The 21,235-nt window shown below is 39.8% G+C and overlaps 2 protein-coding genes across 22 annotated transcripts in view; one reads left to right on the top strand and one right to left on the bottom strand.

Annotated features, from left to right (window-relative positions):
* The window catches only part of LOC137274250 (histidine--tRNA ligase, cytoplasmic-like), a 43,584-nt gene extending 28,005 nt beyond the window's left edge, over window positions 1-15,579 (top strand). For all 4 annotated transcript variants that reach the window (XM_067807339.1, XM_067807340.1, XM_067807338.1 and 1 more), the window contains 13 exons: window positions 2,117-2,203; window positions 4,390-4,509; window positions 5,182-5,277; window positions 6,733-6,858; window positions 7,241-7,348; window positions 7,866-7,964; window positions 8,170-8,263; window positions 9,408-9,535; window positions 10,192-10,264; window positions 11,812-11,990; window positions 12,574-12,690; window positions 13,626-13,772; window positions 14,763-15,579. In XM_067807339.1, coding sequence (XP_067663440.1) covers window positions 2,117-2,203; window positions 4,390-4,509; window positions 5,182-5,277; window positions 6,733-6,858; window positions 7,241-7,348; window positions 7,866-7,964; window positions 8,170-8,263; window positions 9,408-9,535; window positions 10,192-10,264; window positions 11,812-11,990; window positions 12,574-12,690; window positions 13,626-13,772; window positions 14,763-14,831 — 1,443 coding nt within the window. In that variant the 3' untranslated portion in view covers window positions 14,832-15,579. The remainder of the gene's footprint in view (window positions 1-2,116; window positions 2,204-4,389; window positions 4,510-5,181; window positions 5,278-6,732; window positions 6,859-7,240; window positions 7,349-7,865; window positions 7,965-8,169; window positions 8,264-9,407; window positions 9,536-10,191; window positions 10,265-11,811; window positions 11,991-12,573; window positions 12,691-13,625; window positions 13,773-14,762) is intronic.
* A 582-nt stretch (window positions 15,580-16,161) lies between these two features.
* LOC137274241 (E3 ubiquitin-protein ligase MYCBP2-like) overlaps window positions 16,162-21,235 on the bottom strand; it is an 83,225-nt gene continuing 78,151 nt past the window's right edge. For all 18 annotated transcript variants that reach the window (XM_067807309.1, XM_067807320.1, XM_067807317.1 and 15 more), the window contains 7 exons: window positions 20,857-20,969; window positions 19,990-20,181; window positions 19,451-19,558; window positions 18,890-19,099; window positions 18,318-18,428; window positions 18,038-18,203; window positions 16,162-17,459 (listed from right to left, as the gene is read on the bottom strand). In XM_067807309.1, coding sequence (XP_067663410.1) covers window positions 17,344-17,459; window positions 18,038-18,203; window positions 18,318-18,428; window positions 18,890-19,099; window positions 19,451-19,558; window positions 19,990-20,181; window positions 20,857-20,969 — 1,016 coding nt within the window. In that variant the 3' untranslated portion in view covers window positions 16,162-17,343. The remainder of the gene's footprint in view (window positions 17,460-18,037; window positions 18,204-18,317; window positions 18,429-18,889; window positions 19,100-19,450; window positions 19,559-19,989; window positions 20,182-20,856; window positions 20,970-21,235) is intronic.

The raw sequence follows: 21,235 nt of genomic DNA, 5'->3' as shown, positions 1-21,235 counted from the left end.
GATCTCGACTTTGTTTATCATGAAATGTTCCTGGTGGTGGGTTTTCACGAAACATTTCTTGTTATATTGGTGACGGATATCCCCTGGTGGTGGTGTTTATATATATATATATATATAAAAACAACAAAAACACAAAGAGAAACTACCTCTAGACGGTTTTTTCACTATTAGCGTCGACATACGCTCATATTTACCCTTGCACTGTTATTCCCGGCACTACTTCGCTGGTTTGGGGGAATATTTACAGTGAATGGCATGAGGTGTGGTCATATGTCCATCACCTTTGCTGGGTTATTGTCGATTGGCTCTTTCGGCCCTATGTTGCCACGCCCCCGCCTGATTGACATCAGCGGCTTGGTGATTGGGTAAGTGTATTCTATCTCTCGCAGCTTCGGCAGTGTATGAGAGTGTGTGTAGGGTACACATCAGCAGACAGAATGCCGCTCCCGACTCACGTTCGTTGGGAGTCTGTCTTATGCTATATATGTACCCCAAGGAGGACTTCTTCTGAAAAAGAATTATACAAACCTGTAGAGGTTATGAATTCTTTGAAGAATGTCCTCCTTGGGGTACGGCCACCCGCCTCCCCACATTCTGTCTGACAATCTCAGCATGAAAAGTGAGGTATGAGGTACACGGCGAGAGTTACCTGCTCTTGGCTGTTAAGGGGCCCGGGTGGGGGCCCTGTAGGGGTGGTCTCACAAGACAAAAACGAGTTTTTGTTTTGTAAAATATTTATTCAATATTGTTACAACTGTCGTAGGCATTTTTAAATGGACATTTTAATGCTATATATGTACCCCAAGGAGGACATTCTTCAAAGAATTCATAACCTCTACAGGTTTGTATAAATTTTACACAAGATAAAAGCACATATGTGATACATGGACGACTTTTCCTACGTGGATATTAAAGCTCTGATGAAAAAATGCACTTGAGGGGTGACTTCACGGGAGGAAATTTTGATGTTCCAACAGCATTCGTAAATATCCCAAGTCGTTTGAAATAGAGACTATAATTATTCATGCAGCCTCAACTAATTAAATAATATAAACGTGGATATTAAAGCTCTGATGAAAAAATGCACTTGAGGGGTGACTTCACGGGAGGAAATTTTGATGTTCCAACAGCATTCGTAAATATCCCAAGTCGTTTGAAATAGAGACTATAATTATTCATGCAGCCTCAACTAATTAAATAATATAAATTATTTTGAAAAGTTTGGAACTCTTGTAGTTGTTATATTCAAATTAATTAAGTGAAAAAGTCTTGATTCAAATCGAATAGATAATCTTGTTCACCCATAGAAGTTCCACCAAATGGGGACATGGCAGAGCTGTGTTTTAAGACAAGTACCTAATCCTGTCCATGCGATCAGCTTAGCTCAGAACAGTTAAAGAATAGGACAGTTTGGGGCTTCAATTTCTGTACTTTGATGAAACCTGGTGTAATAAAAATCACGCAACCAATTGGATGTGGCTTCCGAGAGATGGTTCTAAGGTGCCTGTGTTACCATCAGGCAAAGGTGGATGCCTGATCATTATTCATGATAGTATCCGTAGCCTAGTATTATTGGTTAGTATTCATGATAGTATCCGTAGCCTAGTATTATTGGTTAGTATTCATGATAGTATCCGTAGCCTAGTATTATTGGTTAGTATTCATGATAGTATCCGTAGCCTAGTATTATTGGTTAGTATTCATGATAGTATCCTAATTATGGGTTGTGATCTTGTTTTTTGAAGCCAAGAAAGCTGATCATCATTACCGTAGCAAAATGTATGGGCAGGTTTTTCAGGATTGGTTCGAGCATCAACTTTTATGGCAACTGGACGAACCATAAATTAGCATTTTGGATAGTACCACTTACCATAACCTGTGCGTTCCTGGTACCATCACATCCACCAAGAGCAATCTCAAGGCTCAGTCGCAGGATCCTGTAACATGCCGTACAGCAATCAGAAACAAAGTCCAAGCTATTTTGAGTGACTCATATTGTTCATTTCATCATTCCGTGGAGCCTCTTATTATCTACTGCAGTATCTTATGAACTCTAATGACCACTGTCCAGTGTTTAATGAAACAGTTCCCAGTGTCATGTTCATTTGTTTTTCAGATAGGAGAAGAAGTTGCCAAATTATTAGAACTGAAAGCACAACTGGGTGATGATGGCCCCAAGAAGTTTGTTCTCAAAACCCCTAAGGTAAGTGAATGGTTTGACTCCAAGTTTTTGTATGTTTATTCCAGATATACTGGAGTATCTGACTAAGGCGACTGGCTATGGAATAATTGACAGAATGACATGGAATAGTTGACAGAATAACATGAAATAACTGACATGGCATGAAATAGGTGACAATGTCATGGAAGGAGCACCTTTAGAATTCAGCACCACAATTTCTCGTGAGGACGTTCTCACCCATAGGTCACATGTTAGTGAGACAGGCAACCAGTTTGTGAGAACCCGTCGGACGCGAACCCATGACCTTCGGATTGTTAGCCCTACAGCTAACCGACTGAGCTACGTCCACTAGCAAATTTAGCTAGTCATTCCTGTGACTTCACAGAAAGAGTCGAATTGGTTGCGCACAATTACGAAGGTTACAGGTATGCTTGGTGTCTCGTGTTTTCAGTTCTACTGACGGTTGCCGAATGGCCCCGATATCATTTTGCACAATCGTACTATTCCGTAATCTGCAAGATAACATGACAGAAAAGTGTTGTAGGGAACACAGTTAGGATAATGTGGATCGTGCTAAGGAATGAGTGAGACGTGGGCATGTCTAGTGACAGCACGAGGGCGAGTTAGACTTTGATTCATTATTGAAAATATGTAGATCTAGAGGTGAAAGTTGGAGTGCAAGTTTGAGGCTGATCTCCATTAGCCCCAAATTTCTACGTTAACACATTTCATCATTTATTTAACTTCAGACATATTTGGTCTCTCTTTTTTGTGAACAAAGTATTAAAAATGGAAATGGAAAAGGAAAACAACTGGTACTCATGCATCTACCTACTATATTGGATTGGATCCCTTACCCTAACCCTAAACCTAAACCTAAACCTAAACCTAAACCTAAACCTAAACCTAAACTGTTGAGACCCGTGAAGGTCCTGGGGTAGAATAGGCCTACAGCAACCCATGCTTGTCACATAAGGCGACTATGCTTGTCGTAAGAGGCGACCAACGGGATCGGGTGGTCAGACTCACTGACTTGGTTGACACATGTCGTTGGTTCCCAATTGCGCAAATCGATGCTCATTTTGTTGATCACTGGATTGTCTGGTCCAGACTTGATTATTTACAGACCGCCGCCATTTAGCTGGAATATTGCTGAGTGCGGCGTAAAACTAAACTCACTCAGTCACCTAACCCGTTGAAATAATTCTGATAAATAGAATATGTTGACCGAACCGGCACGAAAATGGTATGTGTAAACCATTTTAATCACTTCGAAAAATAATTATGAATAAACACCAATTCAGGGTAATGGTGCAAGTTACGGAATGACAAAGATATATGTGTATATTAGTTTCCATTTATAATTCATTTGATCCAAATAGTTTCAAATAGTTACGTTTCGAACTGAAATATAAAATATATTTAGATTATTTAAATTGACCAAAACTGTGAATAATAGAATATCGCAAAATGTGACCAATGTAAGTCACTCTTACTAAATTTATGAAATACAAAATATATAAATGCAAAAACTGTAACACCTCAGCACCTCTTAATACAAAGAAATATAAGCATATTAGTCAAAAAAGAAAAATAAATATTTAAAACTGGTGCTTGCAAAAAAATTATGCATCCGCCGGTGAACTACTACTGTAAACTCACTACGTCGTTGGTTTTCTGTAATGATTTGGCTGGTCGAGATGAAACATCAGTGAGCGGAGCTTATATGTTCTCGCCTAGCTTGATAACCTTGTTGCTATGCCGGTGTCCTAGGGCATTGTTTCAAGAACATGCGTTTGAACAAAATCACCTGTAGTTACGTAAAATAGTATTATGACGTGTCTTTATAGTTTGTGGTACTGTATTCTAAAGGTAGGCCTCATTGAATAACAGACATGGCATGGATAAGTTGTCACAGTACCTTGGTATTACTGACATGGCATAGGATAGTTTACACAATGTCTTGGAATAACAGACATGGTTGACAGAGTGACATGGATGACGGAAGAATGGACATGGCTTGGAATAGTTGACAGTGTTACATGGAATAAGAGACATGGCATGAAATAGGTGACATTGTCACATGGAATAGTTGACAGTGCCGTGGAATAACTGACTTGGCGTGGATAAATTGACACAGTGTCTTGGAATAACTGGCATGGCATGGAATAGTTGACACTTCCTGATGTCTACACCTATCTTCGCAGGGCACCAGGGACTACAGCCCACAGCAGATGGCCATCAGGGAGGGAGTCTTCAACAAAATTATTCAGACTTTCAAGCGTCATGGAGCTGAGACCATAGACACACCAGTATTTGAATTAAAGGTAGCAACAGCCTTCATTAGTATGTGATTGATTATTTGCACTACTGCATCATGAGATTATGGTGTAGATACTACCTGCAGGCTTTAAAATCTTCAGGCCCTGAATGAAATCTGCAGGCCCCGAATGAAATCTGCAGGCCCAATAAAAACAAAATACACTACACTGTACACAGTTTCACACTGTTTCGACAAGATCAAGGGAAGCCTATGGCACACAGATGAGTTTTTATTTGTTAGACAGGTGTGAACAATTCTACGCCAAAGCGCTGAAATACCATGGAGTGATCGCAACATGATGGATTGTGAATGTGTCCCAAACGTTAATAAAGAAAACGGGAAAACATACCAGATGAAAAGTAATTGACAGATAATTTACTGAAGGCCATAAGGCTCTGCACACATCTGAAACTGCCGGCCCAATACAAAAACAACCAGTGCTGGGCCACTGGGCCAGTGGTTATTTCAAACGCTGATCTTGACTGGTACATCAGTAAAACAAGTGGATAACTTGGTCACTGCATACCATGAAATCTGATCGTGTGGTGTAATGTGTGTAAAGTAAGTTTAGTATATGTACATATTATGCATTGTAATCTATTCATATGCTAGGTATATATTAGTTCTTCCTGTAGTTCATTATGCTTTGCTATGTTGATGTTTCATTCTGTTTCAGGAAACACTAACAGGGAAATATGGTGAAGATTCTAAACTTATATACGACCTAGCAGACCAAGGGGGAGAACTCTTGTCTCTCCGCTATGACCTCACTGTATCCTATTGGTACAAATGTTTATGGCTCCCCTTGATAACTATAGCAAACAAAAGCTGAAGGGATTTCATTAGTCTTAGATTCAGAGTACAAGATTGCCGCCAGAAATGTTTCAGTGTGGACTAGTGTAATCGGTGTGAATAGTATTATAATAATGTGTGGTAACGCCCATTTACAACACACCTTTTCCACACATTCATGCATGCTCAAAGCACTAACACATTATTACCCTGGATAACCTGTGCTGTCTGTGAGGCGCTAGAAGGCTATTAGTGAGAAGACTTATCCCTCAGGGTACCTTCTTTCTTCTGGGTGAACAGAGGCAATTTTGAACTAACTCACTTGCCTAAGGTGAAACCACGTGTCACGTATTGTTCGTTGAGGGACAGGGAAAGTCCTAGAAATTCTTAAGAGTCAAACTGGCAAGGTCACCCATCCAAGGAATGTCAGCGCTCAACATAGCTTAACTGCACATTATTTGTGACGTGAGCTCAATACACAGGACCACACACCTTCATGCATCTATTAAGGTCTGATCTATCAAATGTGTGATGGTAGCACTTTCCTCAAAGCCAAGTTAGATTCTTTATGTATCTTATTGTTTTTAAGACTGAGTGTTTTTTAACACTGAGCAATGTAATAGTGCGTAAATAATCTGACTACAGACTAGACAATCCAGTGATGGGGTTGTCCAGATTGAAGTATACTAATGGTTGTCATGATGTGGGACTAGTATATTAATGGTTGCCATGAAACAGGCCCATTATATCAGTTGTTGCCATGAAACGGGTCCATTACATCAGTTGTTGCCTTGAAACAGGTCCACTACATCAGTATAAGTTGTTGCCTTGAAACAGGTCCACTACATCAGTAGAAGTTGTTGCCTTGAAACAGATCCATAATGTCAGTTGTTGCCGTGAAACAGGTCCATAATGTCACTTGTTGCCATGAAACAGGTCCATAATGTCAGTTGTTGCCTTTAAACAGGTCCATTACATCAGTTGTTGCCTTGAAACAGGCCCATTATATCAGTTGTTGCCTTGAAACAGCTCCATTACATCAGTTGTTGCCTTGAAACAGGTCCATAATGTCAGTTGTTGCCTTGAAATAGGTCCATTACATCAGTATAAGTTGTTGCCATGAAACAGGTCCATAATGTCAGTTGTTGCCATGAAACAGGTCCATTTCATCAGTTGTTGCCATGAAACAGGTCCACTACATCAGTGGTTGCTATGAAGCTGGTCCACTACATCAGTGGTTGCTATGAAGCTGGTCCATTACATCAGTGGTTGCTATGATGTACAGCTCCAGTATACATGATACAGTTCTAGCTTTTCAGTCTGTAGTTGGTATCCTTCAATCACTTTCTTGCCGCTGGAACATTTCAGAATGTCTTCCTGATGAATAATAGATAACTGTTGTCAACTCTGAAACATTCCCCTTAACTTGTGTCAGGTGCCTTTTGCACGCTATTTAGCCATGAACAAAATCTCCAATATCAAACGCTACCACATTGCCAAGGTGTACCGCCGAGACAACCCTGCCATGACAAGAGGGAGATATCGGGAGTTCTACCAGTGTGTAAGTACTCAAATACACTTGTTGCTACCTTAGCTGTTTTCAGTGGGGTTTTTTTGCTAAGTGTCTAGCATTCATATTTTGGGTTAGGGAATTATTTTGTGGTCTAGTAACTTTCAGGCATAACAAGTCCGACTGGCCAGCAAAGTTTAGGAACTGCTGGTTCTCTGAGGAAGTGACTCTTTCATCTTTCATGACAATGGAAATATTTTTTTCTTTATCTCATAACAGTATTTTGGAATTTTTCAATTCATGTGTTAAACAATATGTGATCATATTTTATTGGCATGCATTGTTTTGTGTTTTTGCTATTCTATCTTTAAAGGTAGCCATGATGTTGAAAAATTTATATTATAAGCCTTGTCATAATGCCTATATGTTGCAGGATTTTGATATTGCGGGTCAATACGATGCTATGATACCAGACGCTGAGTGTATAAAAATTGTAGTGGAGATTCTGGAATCTCTAGAACTGGGAGATTTTGTAGTAAAGGTAAGTTCAAAGGTTCAACACTGATAAATATTTCGAAGATAAATCACAGTATGTTTCCACTGTATCAATTCTTGCAGAACAGTCAAAAGACCTGTGTGTCCTGTTTATGAATGCTGTGTTGTAACTCTTGATTTTAATATGACAGGGTGGTGGGGTAGCCTAGTGCTCATTGTGTTCAGTCGTCCTACTGAAGACCCGGATTTCATTCCCCACATGGGTACGATGTAGAAAGGCCATTTCTGGTGTCCCCTGCTGGAATATTGCTAAAAGTGGCATGAAACTAAACTCACTAACCCAGTTCAGTAGTTCATTTTCCTTAAGAAAATTATTTAGGTGACTGTTTTCAAGAATCTAGAAAATTTCCACGCAGAGGAGGAATCATGGGATTTTTTAATGATAAGTTTTGGGATTTCTTATTTGTGTGACATTTTTAAACCTGTGGTTAACGTATATGAGTTAAGACCACATTGTGCCCTGACTGATACATGACCTGACAGTTAACAACCTCACACTGCAGGTGAATCATCGGAAGCTCCTAGATGGAATGTTTGCAGCATGTGGTGTACCAGATGACAAGTTCCGAACAATCTGCTCAGCTGTTGATAAACTAGATAAGGTAACATCGTTGACATTGTTTGTATTTTACTGTCAAATAAACAGAAAGTCAAAATGTTGTGTCGCTTTCAAATGTATACTATAACCTTTCTCTGCATGTGTTGTAAACTGCATTTTTGACACAGGTATGATATGTCATTTAGTTGTCTGACCTGACCTGACCAATGTTCACCATCTATAGCAGATGATATAATATATATTTGTAGACATTCTGGGATGATGTGAGGGCGGAGATGATTGATGAGAAAGGCCTAGATGCAGCAGCAGCAGACAAGATAGGAGGCTATGTCAGATACTCAGGTAACACTGTCTGGAGGCATTGATACACCTTGATACTCAGGTAACACAGGAGGTATTGATACACCTTGATACTCGGGTAGCACTGTCTGGAGGCATTGTTACACCTTGATACTCAGGTAACACTGTCTGGAGGCATTGTTACACCTTGATACTCAGGTAACACTGTCTGGAGGCATTGATACACCTTGATACTCAAGTAACACTGTCTGGAGGCACTGATACACCTTGATACTCAGGTAACACTGTCTGGAGGCATTGATACATCTTGATACTCAGGTAGCACTGTCTGGAGGCACTGATACACCTTGAAACGTAGGTAACACTGGAGGTATTGATACACCTTGACACTCAGGTAACACTGTCTAGGGGCGTTGATACACCTTGGTACTCAAGTAACACTGTCTGGAGGCATTGATACACCTTGATACTCAAGTAACACTGTCTGGAGGCATTGATACACCTTGATACTCAGGTAACACTGTCTGGAGGCATTGATACACCTTGATACTCAGGTAACACTGGAGGCATTGATACACCTTGATACTCAGGTAACACTGGAGGCATTGATACCCCTTGATACTCAGGTAACACTGTCTGGAGGCATTTATACATCTTGATACTCAGGTAACACTGTCTATAGGCACTGATACACCTTGATACTTAGGTAACACTGGAGGTATTGATACACCTTGATACTCAGGTAACACTGTCTAGGGGCGTTGATACACCTTGGTACTCTGTTAACACTTGGGGCAATAATACACCCAGATACTCGGGTAACACTGTGGGGTCATAGATGCACCATGATAAGTTAACACTTTCTGGGTTCATTAGTACACATTGATACTCAGGTAAAACTGTCTGGGGGCATTGATACACTTTAATACTGTAACACCGTCTAGGGGCATTGACACGCTGGTACACAGGTAACACTCTGGGGGCATTGATACATCTTGGTACACAGATAAGACTGTCTAGAAGCATTGATACACAGGTACAACTGTCTTGGAGTATTGATACACCTTGACACTCAGATGATACTGTCTAGGGGCATTGATACACATTTATGCTCAGATAACAATGTTTAGCAGCAGTGGCAGAATAGAAATGTTAGCATTGCTGATTGATTTATCCTCCGTTGTAGGTGGCATTGACAAGATTGAGGAGCTGTTGACGGATGAGGTTCTGAAGGGTCAGAAGCTGGCTGTGCAGGGCCTAGAGGAGCTGAAACTCCTACTGAAGTACTGTGATCTGTTTGGGATCTCCGACAGGGTGAGTCCTATCTTCCTAGTACTACCTCACTGTTACATGTGACCCACGAAGGTCCGGGGTATAATAGGCCTACAGCAATCCATGCTTGCCATAAAAGACAATTATGCTTGTCCTAATAGGCAACTAACAGGATCGGGTGGCCATGCTCGTTTGACACATGTCATCGGTTCCCAATTCTGCAGATCAGTACTCATGCTGTTGATCACTGGATTGTCTGGTCCAGACTCGATTATTTACAGACCGCTGTTATATAGCTGGAATATTGCTGACTGCAGTGTAAAACTAAACTCAATCAATCAATCAATCAATCAATCAATCAATCAATCAGTCACTCAATCACTCACCATTATATGATGGATCCAAGGTCCAACTCTTCTTTTCACAGTACTATTTTTGAGACAAGATTTTAAGTATATCAGTAGGTTTGATTTTACCCATATGCATTGGTGTCAGGTGGTTCAGTCATTTTGTTGTAGATATGCTTGATATGTTATCTGCTATTTTTGAGTGAATGAGGCAAATGCACAAAATGAATAATTATGTGAATATCTATTAAGATTCAGACCAAAACACAGATCTACAAGAGGCAAAGTATTGTCAATTTGTCCCCAGTTCCAGCCATTGGTTGTGGTTTATATGTGATCATTGTATTCTAGGTTCTTTTCGACCTGTCCTTGGCTCGTGGACTGGACTACTATACAGGGGTCATATACGAGGGAATCCTCAAAGGTCAGTTACAGTGGACACATAGCTTGAGGTTATCGCTCCCCAAGCTCATAAATAGTGCCAGTATTGGCATACTACCTGTGATGTGATATATCACGATGGTAAAATTTTAGTCACAATATATTGCCAAAGTATTGTGCACTGAAGTTGAGAGATAATATATATGTGCCTATATATTGGCGGCGATATTTATCACTATACTGAAATCTTTATGGTAACACCAAGTATAAAACACCTTATGATAAAAAAAAAAACAATCTTAAAGAATTTTGTCAAATGCTGCCAGCATGCTTCAATGTTCATTCAGAGAAAAGATAATTAAGTTTATGCACGGACTTATGAATATTGATAACATGCGAGCACAATGTCTGGCGCAATTCTTGACACAAAAATTTCTGAGAAAATATTCTAAAATATGTGAGGATATATTTGAATTCTCAAATATCGTATCAGCTCCTGGGTGTCTTGTACAAAGTGATCTCAATGCTAAGGTGACTCCCCTACCATAGCATAGACATATGACTTGTGTAACTTTAAGGTTGTTCTGTACAATGGCATCCTGATGATCCAATATTTCTGACTCATATGTGCCTGTGCCATCATGTACTTTCTTGCCTGCGCCAGCCATTACAATTGTACCATAAATTACAACACACAGCAATGAAAACATCTACTGGGACTCAAATGTTGTTGAGTGCTGAAAGCAATGGCGGCTGGTAGTATGGGCAAACGTCAATGTTGAATGTCGTCACTCTCAATAGTGACGTCATCCATGTTCTACTGTGATGTTCCATATTTATAAAAAGTGTGTCAGTAACCTCGTTTGTTGTGACATCAAATGTTTCAAAACCAATGTCATTTTTATTCCTATTTTATGAAAGATTCTGTCCATTTTTGGTATAATAACAGTAACTCTTTTTTTCCAGGGCATTGTCAGTTGCAGAAGCCCTCAGTCCTTTCAACAGACAGTTAATGAAAGACTTCATTCTGCAAATGATGATGCCCTGAAAACTAGCATTAACCCTTATACTGTACCATGAAGTCATCAGGGATTGGGAAAGCCAGGGGCCATGGGCCAATTTGCACATTAAAATAAGAACTGGCCCTTCAAAATTTAGAAGGTTACTATTGATACAAGCGCAGTGGCCCATTCTAAATTCAGAAAATGGCTGATAATCCTGAAAAATGGCCCATTGTCAAAGTCCGCTAGATCACAATCCTGGGAGTCATAGGTTGTTGCCTTGGTTGACACATGTTGTATCCCAATTGAGTAGATCTATACTTGTGTTGATCAGTCACTGGATTATCTGGTCCAGACTTGACTATTTACAAACTGGAATATTGCTGAGTGTGATTTAAAACTGAACTCACTCACTCATGGATCATTCATCACAACATCAACAATGATTAATTGGGTATGTCTTTTCAAAATTCAGTTATAACAAACAAATAGAACTGCAATTAATGGCTCGAATAAGAATCCTTGAAAATGTAGCAACCTGAAGTTAATGAGGCAAATAGTTTAGATGTCCATGTTGTGTGGCTTACAGGACACACTCACAAGCCCGGTGCAGATGGGGAAGAGAACGTGGGAGTGGGGAGTGTTGCTGGAGGAGGACGGTATGACGGCCTTGTGGGCATGTTTGACCCCAAGGGCAAGATGGTGCCGTGTGTTGGTGTGAGCATCGGCATTGAGAGACTCTTTTCTATAATGGAGGCCAAGGCACTGGTGAGTAGATGTTGGGAAACTTGGTCCTGCTGTTAGTTAGATTGTTAAAATGATTTCTTGTTTCTCAGATCCTGTCACTGTGAAAGAAAGTTGGTACATTGACATAGAGATATTTGGGCAGGCTCAGAAACAGAGAAGGCATTGGCAAGTACTTGTCAAACATATAACAAGTAGTTTTAATCATTTCAGATATTCAAGTTAAAAACTGTGTCATGTTATTCAGATATGGTGAACATCATTATGACTTTAATGACATTTCAATTCAGGGGTAGTGGGGTAGCCAAGTGGTTAAAGTGTTCACTTGTCATGTTGAAGACTGGGTTCGATTCCCCACATGGTTACAATCTGTGAAGCTCACTCCTTTTATCCCCTGCCATGATGTTGCTGGGATATTGTTAAAAACGGCATAAAACTAAACTCACTCACCCAATTCTTACAATTTTGATAGTTCAACATTCAGTCAACTGTGGCACAAACACTATGTGACCGTGTACTGACCTGTGACTGTTGAGGGTATTGGTTGATGTGGCTTTGTTGTATCATAGTGTGTTGATGATGTTAAGGGTGATATGACTTTGTGTAGGCCTTGGACCAAAAGATCCGGACCACCCAGACCGAAGTGTATGTGATATCAGCCCAGAAGAACCTGCTGGAGGAGAGGTTGAAGTTGTGCAGAGAACTGTGGACTGCCGACATCAAGGTAGATCAGCAGTCAGGAACACTATGCACAGATGCCAACCCATGTGTTTTTCTCGTATTCATTAAGAAAAATCATCACAATATACAGGCTGTGACAGTAGTATAAATATATAAGTTCTTAAAAAAAAATACTTGAAATTAAAGTATTAAGTAGCACATGTATTGTACACAATACATTTCAACCATAGTTTATCCAGTATCAAGCTAAATATGGATACTTAACACTGCTCTAAGTGAGTACAATGTTAATAATAAGTTTTTAGAATATCTGTAAATGTTTTATGAAATATGGAAGTTCTTTGGAAAAGTAGATGCTAATTTTTGCATCAGTTTTGGGCCAAGATACTTGTTGGGCTCAGTAAGGTTTGGCATCTCTGACACCATGCATCAGAGATCATTATCACGATGGCTGCTGAATATCAGTGAAGAAAGAACTCTTTACGTTCTTTCAACAATTGATATAATACTCAAAGCAGGAAACCTAAACTCTCTCAACCACTCTAGGCTGTTGTGTTACCACTGGGATTATAACAGTATTGGATCCATGAAGATTTTGGTCTTGGTCTGAGGCAGCTGATCTTCAGCAACCCAAGCTTGTCATGAGCGGGGACTAACGGGTTGTCAGGCTTGCTGAATTTGTTTACAGGTGTCATATTCTAAATATGTATATTGTTGACCGTGCTGTCGAATGCTGCATCGTCTGGTACAGACCTGGATATTTACAGACCGATGAGATTTACCATAGCTGGAAGAACAAAGTTTACCAGTATTATGATTGACCAAGTATTATAGGGATGGTTATTATGGCTGCTGTGACAGCTTTACTGTAATCTCTTACAAAACTGTTGTGCATCCTGGTGCACTTCTGGTGGCTGTCACACTGTCAACCACTGGCTTATTGTTCATGTTATCTCTATTGTAATGTTTGTGTGTTAGACGGAGAGCTCCTACAAGAGGAACCCCAAAGCCCTGGACCAGTTCCAGTACTGTGAAACCAACAACATCCCCCTCGCCATCATCATAGGACAGTCGGAGATTGAGGCTGGCATCATCAAACTTAGAGTTGTTGCAACCAGAGAAGAGGTCAGTATGCAGCTATTTCGCCTGAACCATACACATTTCAAAGTTTCTATGATTAAGTGCCCCATTGACAAAGCGTTTAAGTGAGGGCGTAGGATCCAAGGCATTCCGGGCATCAGTTGCCATGGTTCAGCAGGGTAATGGATAAAGAGTCATTGTACCACGAAGCGTTCGCTTGTCACACCAAAGATAGGTTCCCCACGTGGGTACAATGTGTGAAGGCCATTTCTGGTGTTTTCACGATGATGTTGCTGAAATATTGCTAAAAGCAACACAAAATCCAACTCACTCTCTAACCAGTTCTAGATTCAATTCAGAGATGCCAACCCTCACACCTTTGTCGTAATTATTAAGATTTTGACCAGTTAATCATGCCATTACACTTAATATGCAAAAATCAAGTTTTTCTACTGGTTTTAGGAAAATGAGTAAACTGGATAAAATTTCACATGGAAGTTTTTCATAGCGCACTCATTAAGAAATGGCCTTACACAGATAGAAATTGCTTATTCTTAGAATTGTGTTCATTCCAATTAATTTGTAAGGAATTAAAGTATCTTGTGTCACCTCACCAATAATTTTTTATGCTTGGAGTTTTAAATGATTGGAGACATGTATTTCTGTCTAGAATATTCCATTTGTGAAAACGTGCACTGTATTGAAGCAACCGACAGACAAGTATTACACTTTAGTTTGTGCATTACACTTTTTGACATCGAATATTACACTTTGGCCAAAATAGGGCTGGCATCTCTGCACATTGGTGCATCATGTAAAGCCCATTTCTCATGTTTCTGACTGTGATATTGCTGTAACGTAAAGCAGCATAAATGCCAATTAATTTTCTTTGTCACAATATAGCTGAAATAGTGCTGTGACTATAAATCTCACTCACTGACTCACCTGTTGCTCAGGCTATCACCCATTGGTTTGGACTATTACGTTAATGATGTGACAAACTACATTCACTCATGTCCAGTATGTTTCTTTCAGAGGGAAGTACCACGAGGAAGCATGGCTGAGGAAATTAAGAAAGAGCTGGAAAAAATAGCCTCAAGTTGAAGACAGTGCTCACTGTAGAAACATTGGATATCAAATTGTGTTAGGTGAAATATCCACATCTTGTGATAATCTTGTCATGTTATGAATATTCTTACAATTTGTTAAGGACTATGAAAGGCAGAGGTATTGATTAATTGGTGTAACAGACATTTGTAATGACATCGTCCATCATGTATGAAGAGTATTAATTAGCTGATATACAACACATTTGTCTATATCTGCTTTGTAATGATGTGATTTGTTTCACGTTGTGTAAGATTGTGAAGATGATGGACTACTATTTATTGTATGTATCTTGAAAGTCTAACCTCACATTATGATGACACTTGTATACCATATTCCCTGCATTAAGAGTGCTCCTCTGTTCAACGCCCCAAATAAAATGTAGTCCTCTGCTTTAAAATAAACATGATCCTCCATATTTTCTTATATGAATGCAGAAGGCCCATAGTGACCTTAATGAAACAAATATTCTTACAGAGGTTGAAAGTTAGTCTACTGCTTAACTTACAACAAAAGTAATCTGTTGTGTTTCAGTAAGCACTTTGTTTCAAAATTTTCTGTGCGCCTGGGGCACTTATTACAGCCAATATGGTATTCAAAAGGTTCCTAGTCTTATCTAGTAACAAAAACACCACATTTTTTGCCAGACTTAAAAAAGATAATGTCATGATTAGGTAATACATCTAGAGAGCTTTCTGTTCTGGCATCAATGATCTTGTAAAATAAACCCACCCTATGAACGTAACTCAGTTTTTCTTTTCTTTGACCTCACATTGTGAGAGTTACATCTTGCTGAGCGAGCTGTAGTGTAAGAACACATTGATATTGGTATTGGTATGGAACTCAGCTTATGAAATCAGGTACATCCCTGGTGGCTTTGAAATAGTGCCGATGTGACATAAATCGTAACTCAATCAAGGGCAACCCGTGAAATTCTAGGTTAGAATTGATCTTCAGTAACCCTTGCTTGTTGAAAGAGGTGACTTGCATGATCAGGTGGTCAGGGTCGCTGACTTTGTTGACATGTCATGGTATCCCATTTGCATAGATTGATGCTGAAGCTGCTGACCACTGAATTGTATGGTCCAAACTTGATTATTTACAGACCGCTGCCATATAGCTGGAATAGTGTTGAGTGCAGCATAAAACTAAATTCACCCACACACCCTCATCACATGAAGGGGTTTGATTCCCACATGCTTACAATGTATGCAGGCTATATTGGATCACCTATGATATTACCCCAATATATTTGTAATTATGTGTCCCTGACACATGTTAATTCTAGACCATACTTCTCTGCCTCAAGAAACAACAACCATTCTGAAACATTATATTCTTTATTGAAAAGATAATTGGTAGGATGAGACATCCCTGTATCACAGCATTTGAGGTTTCAGATACTTACAAGACAGACAAAAAACATGACATTTCTCTATTGTGGCATTGGTTGCCAACGCCATGAAACCCTCTCAAACTGTCTGAACACCAGTCACGTACATACACAGACACACACAACTCACAACACTGGAGCAACAGACACTTTAACTATATCATCATATCTATGTACAATTGACACACCCAAACAAACTGTGTTTGTTGACAGACTTGAACCAGGCATGTTAAAACAATGGAATATTAAAATGTATTGTTTAAGCTTGGATACTACATATATGGATGTAAAATATCTAACAGCAAATTTAAATTCCCCATTATGCAAAATTTGCAGTTTCGGTTTGTACGATGGACATCTACAGACAGCAGCCAAAGGATATATTCTGACAAAGTAGCAAAGCATGATACCACAACTTTGAGCACTCACTGATGCAAATACTGATAACGCTCTACTCAGCATTGTGTCTAGGGTACGACCACCTCCAGATGCTGCAGGGCTAGGTAGCACTTTTCAAACAGTTCCCATAACTGTCTATAAGTGGATATGAGATGAAATTGATTTTGTCATCTCTCAATCAGACTAATCATTGACTGTATGATCTCATTACATTATATCACTGGTATCACTTACACTAACATCTGTGAATATTATTTCAGATATTACCATCATCGTAAAACAAATGGGTATCACTATCATTTCTTGAATTGAATAAAATCTGCAATGATCTGGCCGACAAAGACTAAGGTTTCTCGGTGTCAAATATGGATTGCACTTTTGGTTGATTTCTTTGCGGGCAAAGCACTAACACCTGACTGTAATCTGCAGCAAGCATTCGGTACTTGGCTACTATGAGTCATCATACCTTTCAGTTTATTAGATGACTTGGGACTACTCTCATCAGTATTTGAGGATGACGACAAACACTGACAGCTTCCATATGTACAGCAATAAAAACAAGTTTCAAAGTTAAGAATGTATGATTTTTTGTCACATCTACTGTGTAAGTGCATTTGAACACACATCTAGAACATTGCACTTCACGTCTCAACATGAGTGTATGTGTAGTATGACATACGAATCGCCTACGTATGTGCAAAGTAATGCACAGTTTATCTAAAATGTATGTGCATTTCTACACACACCACATCCAAGAGCAAATTCCTCCCCAGTAGGTGGATGTTGTACGTGGAGAGGGCACTCGTCTCCTTCAATCTGCTTCCCTCGAGGACCTGACAAACAAATTTGAAGATATTTTTAGTCCCAGATAATCATCAACCTGCAACTTTTAAAAAAAGAAAACATTTGTTGACAATTAATATATTGTTAATATCCATCCATTTGGGATAAATATGAGCTGGGTTACTAGTAGGTAATGGGTTATTAGTAGGCATTATTGCCACATACAGTAAAAAAGAAGGTTCCACAATTAAACTATTCTCAGTATATTTTATTTTGACTAACAGGCTGGAATAAAACACTTATCATTTATGTTTAAGAAGATGGAAAACTTGGGGCTCTCAAACTCAAGTTATTTAAAGGACAAGAACCAGCGACACTAGCCTATATCCAGTATAATCTAAAAGGCCCTTAATAAGACCCATAGAAAGTTTTATATTTAATCTATATATTCTACTTATATTTTAGATATATACAGCTCCACTTTTGCCTGAGATCTCTTAATCTTGCCATGATACACAAAACTGAATCTTACATGTCAAGAGTATAAGGAAACTGAATGGTAGTTGATGATTATACTTAACAAATGTTGAGTAGTATACAAGGTCTACACCTCAACAGCTGACATTACCTGCAGGACAGTTAGGCAGGTCTGTCTTTGGGATGTTTGTAACCCTCTGGAAGTCATCATGGCACGCATTACAGAAGTGAGTTGTCCCAAAACAGAAGAAGACGGCAACAGAGCAGCAATATCGACATTTGTATTCAAGAAAATCTGTTCCATGCTTTGGACACATCTGAAAACACAAATTGATATAATATGCACCCCAAAAAAACACAAAATGACATTTAACAGTGAAATCCTTTCAGAGAATAATACTGAAAGCTGTTGATCCTTTATCACCACCTACCTGAGCCCTGGACACGTCTGAGCAGCCTCCACACACCAGCTCCCGGGGGTCATAGTCATCCCCACCCCCACCAGCCTGCTCGTCACATCTCGCCTCACCCCCATAATAGGCCTGAAGAATCAGAAGTGCAAGAAATTATGCTATGTGAAATCAGACTTTCATGATATGACAGACAAGATACAGGAAATCATTAGACACACTAGAACATATACAATGATGGAAGGTCCTGGTTATCCTTGAAGCCTACAGCAGAATGTTAACTTAGTGATCGAATATGGAACTTTTAACATAGTCTTGACTACTATCTCTTGACTATATATCAGAAGTTTAGTCAGTGCAATAATCCTAGACAGAACACCTTCAGCAAGTCCAAAGAAGAGGATCTGACATATCTTGGCTGATGCCCAATGCACAAGTATCTTTTGAAGAATTATAAGCAAAACACTAAAATCATCTTTAAAGGAATATTTGAGGCATCTTTCAATGTAAAATGATTAAACTTTATGTAAATGATCAGTCAAATGATCTGACAATGATCTCAAATGATCTCAGTCTGTCTGCTACAGACTCACCTTCTTGCACTTGAAGCAGACATAGTAAGCATATCTGTCCATGGCAAATCCAGCAGGGTCCCCAAAGAATCGTGCCCCTCGAGTGGTGATGACCTCGGCTTTATGCAGGCCCTCGTACTCCAACCTCATCAAGGCCTTCCTCCTCACGTCCTCAAACAGCTCTCTGATGGGGTCCAGCAGGCCCTTCAGTACTGGATGCTCAATGTTGTTCTGCACAATAAACAACATCACAGTAAGTAATAGTTACAACCCTGTAAGGTCCAGTTAGTACCATTATATTTTGTTTGGTGTTTGTTGCTTGACCAGACAATCTAGGGAGCAACTTTATGGGCATTAATCTATATATAATGACACGTGTCAACCAAGTATGTGTCAACCAAGTCAGCGAGTCTGATCACACGATCCCATTGGTTGCGTCTTTACAACAAGTATGGGTTTCTGAAAATCAGTTCTTTTGCCAGCCAAAATACTTGAGTCCTACACTGGATTGTTTGGATTGCTGATTATCTCCAACTTCTGTATGGTCTTTCATCTTATACTGACCTTCTCCTGGATACTAACCTTACAGATTGGGCAGAGCGAGAAGCCAAACGTGATGCGCGGTCCAATCCAGCGTTTCTCCAGGATCTTCTTGCCACAATGCATGTGGAAGACATGTCCACATTTCAGCTACAACCAAGGATACTCAGATGAACATTTTTATCCAGACAAGACAAACAGACAGTTGCTTCGATTTCCATTGTCTTCAATGATTGTTAAGAAGTACATCCCTCCAATACGGATGGACAAAGGATAATCATGGTGACAAAGGCTGTAAAATATTGATGACAGTCCTCACCATCACTGAATATGGTCAGTCACATGTGGTCATCCTGCATCTTTGATTTCAAACCTTTAGTTTATGCATGATTCAATTATCAAACCAAAGTGTAAATACAAGATTGCATTAGACCAGTTATTCTGATCAAACAATGCTTAAGAGTATAAATGTACTTGTACTGTACACAAGGGAACAACTCTGCATATAAACATGCCACTAAGCTGTTTTGGTAACAAGCAGCGTGACTAATACAACAATAATCCAAGCTGCATGAACATACCAGTATGGCTGGGGCAGCCGACAACGCCTCAGTGAAGCAGATCATGCACATGTCGTCTGAGTCCTGCTTCAGCGGGGGCTGGTTGGCAGACTGACACCCTCGAAGGCAAGGCAAACACGGGTCCTCGTTCTTGATGCCACAGCATGGATGGCCACATGTCAGCACCTTGGTGCAAGCATTGCGGGCATGTTCCTGCAGGAGTCACTCACATAAGTCATAGTCGTCATTCACAAATGCTTCAAACATAACATCTGGGCCTAGCTTTTCGAAGCTCTCTTAGCGCTAAGATAGTCGTAAGTGCCATACATTAACATTAGCTTCCGACTTTCTTTGCACTAAGAGAGCTTCGAAAATCTAAGCCCTGATCATGAACTTGTTGAATATAACTCCATGTCCTGGTCTCATCAGATTCCTTTCTCTACTCTGAATGAATACTGTCACTCTCAGAGCTATGGACAACTTTCGTCATGAAGTACTCAAGTGAAGATTTACTAGTTCCAGTCATATTTAGACATGTTCAGTCCAATCTGACAGCAGAACTCACTCCCATATATTTAACATTTTATGATGCTTCAGTATATTTGACGCTTGCTCGCTTGGTTGCTAGTTTTTTAGCAATGACGTCTGCAATATTAAAACGATGTGCCCTGTAAATATTTCAGGTGAGACAAAAGACAGTGATTGATATCATGAGCTACACCCTATGACATCAGCATATGATCATACACAATCAACCACATAAACAAGCCTGATCACCCAATCCATCTTGTCATGTCAGAGGTTGCTAGGGACCAAGCCCTACACAGAATCCCTGATGGAGCCTGCACTTGAGAAATAGTATGCTTCAGACCCCAGCATCTCACTCACCTGGCAGTCAGGGTCGGAGCACACGTTGCCTATAGCCAGCAGCCCTGTGTTACTGGTGGTGCCACAGAACCTGCAGGTGCCTGGGCCGATGGTAGCAGTGTTAGACACCTTCCCTGAAATGTCACCATCAAAATATACAACACTGCAGTGTGAACATATAACTTTATTTGAAACCATAACCTGTGTTTCAGAGGCCTGCATTGTACATTTGTGTTCTAAACATTGATTATGATACTATCATACTATTAAGACTACACGTATAGTCTTTGAACATTTTGTGTGAGAGTGTGTGGGTTTGTTCTACTTATAATAATATAACTGTAATATCACGCAGGGGGACACAAGCGAGGGTCTTAACACATCGCACCCATATGGGCAA

Source organism: Haliotis asinina, chromosome 2, assembly GCF_037392515.1.
Source record: "Haliotis asinina isolate JCU_RB_2024 chromosome 2, JCU_Hal_asi_v2, whole genome shotgun sequence".
Lineage (NCBI taxonomy): Eukaryota > Metazoa > Mollusca > Gastropoda > Lepetellida > Haliotidae > Haliotis > Haliotis asinina.
Note: the sequence above shows the minus strand (reverse complement) of the source record. Positions and strands in the feature narration are given on the sequence as shown.